Here is a 5,150-nt window from a genome sequence, read left to right as displayed (position 1 = left end):
CTTGCGATGGTCCTAGTCCTTAAGGCTCTAAAAAGCCTTTCGGGGTCAGAGTCAAAGAGAAAGCTTGATGGTTCCTCTTAAGCATGCAACTTGACAAACCGTAAGACTCCTAGTGCTTTTTACACACTAGGGTAAGACAAAAATCACACACGTACACTCTACAAGAAACAAGTAACTACTCAAACAAGCAAACAACTAATAAAGACTAAGCCTAATACTTTAACTAACTAAGTATAACCTAACGCCATCCCCGACAACGGCGCCATTTTGATGGTCGGATTTGTGGTCATTTCCGAATCAAAAACAAAACCCAAATAAGTAGTATAATTGGGGTCGAAATACACAAGGATGGTGTGAGTGTATGCAAAGTTTGTTCAAGTCTAAGTCTTACGCTTGGGTCGCCTTTTGGAGCTTCTCACTCCAAGAGGGACGTGCACGTTCATGACTTGAGTATGGAGGGACTCGTGTGGTGTCACGACGTCTGGCAGGGGTCTGGTTAGCGCCCGGGCTTGGCACTGTGGGTGTGTCCCTAGTGTCTTGTTACGGACTGCGGTCTGGCTGTTGGCGGCGGTGTTGCGATGTCGTCACCAGTTTTGTGTTGGAGGAGTAGTGGTTGGTGGTTACATGTATTACTCACATTCATGTTGAATATCATGTTGCATTTCATATGTATAATCATGTCATGGTAGGCACTCGTATTATTGAGACTGACATCAAATGTTTTTAGATATCTATAGTGAACCATATAATATTTCCGGTCATGGGGAGCGGTGGTCTGACATGTAGGATGTGCATAGGGGATGACTGAAGGCTTTGGAGTGGTCCTCACTTTAGCGTGTCGCTACTTTGCTTGTTTATGTGACTCTTAATTGCGCACATTTAGTCCCCTAATTGAGCTGATTTTGCATACTAATATAGCATTCCATAGCCATTTTTTTCGTCAAATGCTTCCTATTTTGCTTTCCTTGTGCATTTCGTATGTTTTGTAGGAAAGAAGACAATTAGGCGGAAATTCCCATCTCCCGTGCATATTTGGAAGCTTTTTGATGATATTGGATGGACTAGTGTGGAAGAGGAGGCAAGAACGAAGACCGACAACACAAGAATAAGGAGCATGCAAAATGAGGAAAAGCAAGGACCATTCTGAGGAACAATCCGAGCGGAATAGGAAGAAGACGCTCGTTTCCCTGCCCAGAATCCGAGCGTCCCGAGCAGAACCCGCTCATCTCCCCACCTTACAATTCGAGCGTCTCCCTCTTAGGCCCGAGCGGATAGTGATGACTCTAGCACGATATGCGCATCTCCTTGAAGAGACTTGCATTTCCCTAATTTAGGACTTAGCATTGTTATTTACTAAATTATCCTTACTTAACCTAGTAATGCACTACTATAAATACCCCATTTGTAATAATCAAAGGAAGGAGGTTCCCATAGTAGAAAGTTCTCTTAGATTAGATTAGGAGTAGATTAGAATATATTAATCTCAATCATTCCACAAAATTACACAATAATCTTTCCTTAATTATTGTTCAAGTTTATTATTAGGTAATTGAAGATTATTGGGTTATTATTGGAGAATTGACAACTCTTCATCAATCAATCAAGTTCTCTTCTTTTATTCTTTGCTTTATTATTTGGAATCATCTTCATAGGTATAATCTCTTTTACTCTTGCTTTAATTATTGTTAATATTTCTTACTTGTTCATCATGTTTGGCTTTGTTAGTATGATTGACAGCCTTATTAACATGTTAAACTTGACCATGAGTGAGTAGTTTCCTTAGCTAGGATTAATGGGGAATTAGGGGAAACAAACATGGGGAATGACTCAGAAAGCTAAGCTACAATGGTCTTTGGAAGGGGACATTAATACTTCTTATTTCCATAGGGCAATTAAGAAAAGAGCTATGCTGAATAAAGTTTTGATGATTGAGGATATGAATGGGGTTCTTTGCACTAAGGGGTCCCAAATTCAAGAAGCTTTCCTGTCTTATTACAAGGACCTATTGGGGACTAGTCATGAGACTACTGATGTAAATGTTAGACTGGTGCAAAGAGGTAAATGCTGCACCCAGGAGCATTGTGACATCTTGTTAAGGCCTGTGACTGATGATGAAATCAGGAAATGCCTATTTAGTATACCTAAGGATAAATTCCTTGGTCCTGATGGGTAAGTGGTTGGATCTGATATTTGCATTGCTGTGAAGGATTTCTTTGAACATGGCAAACTGTTATAGCAAATCAACTCTACATCAGTAACTCTTATTCCCAAGATTGAGAGGCCAACCAGTGTCCAACATTTTAGACCCATTTCCTGCTGCAATGTTGTGTACAAAGTTATCTCCAAATTGCTTTGTAATAGACTGTCTCTCATTTTACCTGACATTGTGAGCAGGAATCAAGGTGCTTTTATCCAAGGAAGGAGTATACTGGAAAATATCTTGATTTGCCAAGATTTAGTCAGATTGTATAATAGAAGTAATGTTTCTCCTAGGTGTATATTCAAGTTGGATCTTCAAAAAGCTTATGATTCAATTGAATGGAAGTTTATGGACCAAATGCTGGCTGCTCTTGCATTCCCTATTAAGTTTAGGAAGATGCTTATGCTCTGTGTAACAACTACTACTTTCTCTTTGAGTTTGAATGAAGCTAATTTTGGTTATTTCAAGGGTAGAAGGGGTTTAAGGCACACTACTACAAATCCCTCTAAATATTGACACATCCTGATCTACGCTTCAATATTGGGCAGCTACTTGGTATTGGGCTTCTTGGCGCTTAAAAAGGCTATAATCATAATACAATCTTTCCAAACCCTAATAGACAGACATAAACCGCCAACCACCCTTACTCACACCCACCTCTTCTTCTTCTCTCTTTCTCTCAGACAAATTAATCTTCTAAAGAATTTAAAAGGAACGTTCGAGATTCTCATATGTCCATGGAGTATGCAATTTCAGGTTCATTTCTCCATCTCTTTGCGCTATGATTCCTAGTTTCAAAACTCCTTATCGTCGAAACATCACAAAATTCAATACTACTTTCTGTGATTCTCTCATGTCACTTTAATTTCTTCCTCATCTATTTAATTAGGTAATTTAATTTGGGCGAGGGGATACGCTTTTCTACGAATTAAAATTTGATAGATTTCACATGTATTACCTACCATAAGATCCAAGCTTTTTTGTCTAATAATGTGGGTTCTGTTTTTTTTTTTCAATTTCAGCTAAATGAAGTTACAATGGTCCAAATCAAGGGTTGAATCTTGGGTTACACAGGTAATGATACTACAACTATCATTTCTCAACTTACCTCAGATCTGTTGCCTCCTTCCAGCCAAAGTATTTTTCTTTATTTTTTAATTTATTTCTAATTTTTCTCAAGCTACTATTCTAATGAGTGTTTGTCTCGGTTATGATTATATTATTTAACTTATTACCCTGACATGGTCTGTTTGTACCAGTTATTAGCAAATGAGTATTATTAATTTTCACATTGATTTGATTTAATCATGTAGGATTTTTGATATAATAGACTTGGGTCTGATGAAGATTGATAAATAGGATAGAAATTTAAGTTTTATAGTAGCATCATTTGTTTGCAGTTCTTGTAGGTTGTATTGCCAGATTTTGAATGAGTCTTTATAATCGTTTTGACTATAGGTGTGAATGTCTATGAAATATTTAATTTTGTGGCATGCTTAGTTTTAAACTTTTACTCCAGTAAAATACTTAGGTCTCCAATTGCACCAACTTGTATTTACTCCCTTCGTCCTCGTCATTTGTTTACCTTTTTAATTATTTGTGAAGGGTACTTTAATGAAAGGTAAACAAATGATTGAGACGGAGGGAATAAATAAGTAGTATATATCATGAGTATGTTTTCTTACAATGCAATCGATTAGGATTTGTTAAGTTTGCTGTTTTTATCAGCATGATGGCATGCATTGCATAGTTTGTGCCGATACTTGAAAGTATAATACTGCAAATAAAACGTTTAGCATTTTTTCTTGTTAGCTAGGAGATGATGAGATTACTTATGGATACATATAGGAGTAGTGTTTAGTAGTGGTCCATGGTTCTTACCATGCCCTCTGAAATTATTATCATATATGACTAAGATAATGAGTAGTTTTTTTTGGCATGGGTTTGCAGGTGTACTTAGCTAACTTGATTAAATCTTCATAATCACGCCAGCCCATGGACGTCACTCACTTTTCTAAATACCAAGTATAAATTATGTAATCATCTTGACTATTGGTTGTTTTTCTTATTTGCTTATTCTTCCGTTTATTTATAGTTGGTAATTTCAGCTCATATTTATAGTCTATCAAACTTCAGTGCTCTATCATTGAGTATTCTTTAAGTTCTGGTTGTTGGAACTTGATACCAGCAGTGGAGATGACCATATTAGTTATAAGCTTACGATTTATGATCTTAATACGTATTGAACTATTGTCACATCTAGTTAAGTATTAGAGCTAAATGGAGCATCTGCTTACGGATTGAACTTCTGTGTTTATGCAGACAGCTCTGAGCGGTACAGGAGTGCCATGGGTCAAGTAATTACCGCTGACGCTAGTTCTTCAAGTGATCAGCAGTTGGTAATTTCCCTTAGTAACTACAAGCATTGTTTCATTGGCTCTCTTTAAGCAGTTGGTACTTACAATATTAGCTATTCTGTCCATTTGCTGAACTCACCCAACCTCTAGGAATCAATGTTGAATCACCAGGCCATCTAGTGGTGTCAACTGTCAAGGCTAACAACTGAAGTAGCATGTTTGCCCGTTATAGGTTTCAGATTTGTCATCTGATGAAGATGCGCCTTCATATGTTGATTGAAGCCCCTTTGACATTGCGCCTATATGATTGAAGCTCCTACCACGTTCAAACTACCAAGTGTCCTTGTCTAGCTAGTTACTTAGCATTATTTACGATTTTTTTGGATAGTTTTATGTTGGATTTTACTATCATCCGGACCCCTTTTGGTATTTGATTTTATCGTACTATAAAGTACGTACTAGCTTATATTAGTTTAATTTTCAATGCTAGCAGTATTTGTAACGACGGAGACTATATATGTATCAAACATATGATTATTTATAAAAGTACGTGGGTACGTACGTACTCACTACATCATTCTATATATATATAT

The 5,150-nt window shown here is 37.1% G+C and overlaps 1 protein-coding gene and 1 long non-coding RNA gene across 3 annotated transcripts; both read left to right on the top strand.

Moving 5' to 3' along the window:
• The first annotated feature begins 1,822 nt into the window (after positions 1-1,822).
• On the top strand, positions 1,823-2,716 carry LOC141649720 (uncharacterized). Its single transcript, XM_074458405.1, has 2 exons — positions 1,823-2,169; positions 2,395-2,716. The coding sequence occupies exons 1-2, from the start codon at positions 1,823-1,825 to the stop codon at positions 2,714-2,716; spliced, it is 669 nt and encodes a 222-aa protein (XP_074314506.1).
• A 28-nt stretch (positions 2,717-2,744) lies between these two features.
• On the top strand, positions 2,745-4,783 carry LOC141607427 (uncharacterized). 2 transcript variants are annotated; one of them, XR_012526916.1, is made up of 4 exons: positions 2,745-2,956; positions 3,223-3,274; positions 4,151-4,236; positions 4,523-4,783. It is a non-coding gene; the product is annotated as an uncharacterized LOC141607427 (long non-coding RNA). The 2 variants fall into 2 exon arrangements; XR_012526915.1 differs by lacking the exon at positions 2,745-2,956 and having other exon boundaries at positions 3,001-3,274.
• Positions 4,784-5,150: the final 367 nt, after the last annotated feature.

Source organism: Silene latifolia, chromosome 1 (genome assembly GCF_048544455.1).
Source record: "Silene latifolia isolate original U9 population chromosome 1, ASM4854445v1, whole genome shotgun sequence".
In the NCBI taxonomy this organism is placed as follows: domain Eukaryota; kingdom Viridiplantae; phylum Streptophyta; class Magnoliopsida; order Caryophyllales; family Caryophyllaceae; genus Silene; species Silene latifolia.
Note: the sequence above shows the minus strand (reverse complement) of the source record. Positions and strands in the feature narration are given on the sequence as shown.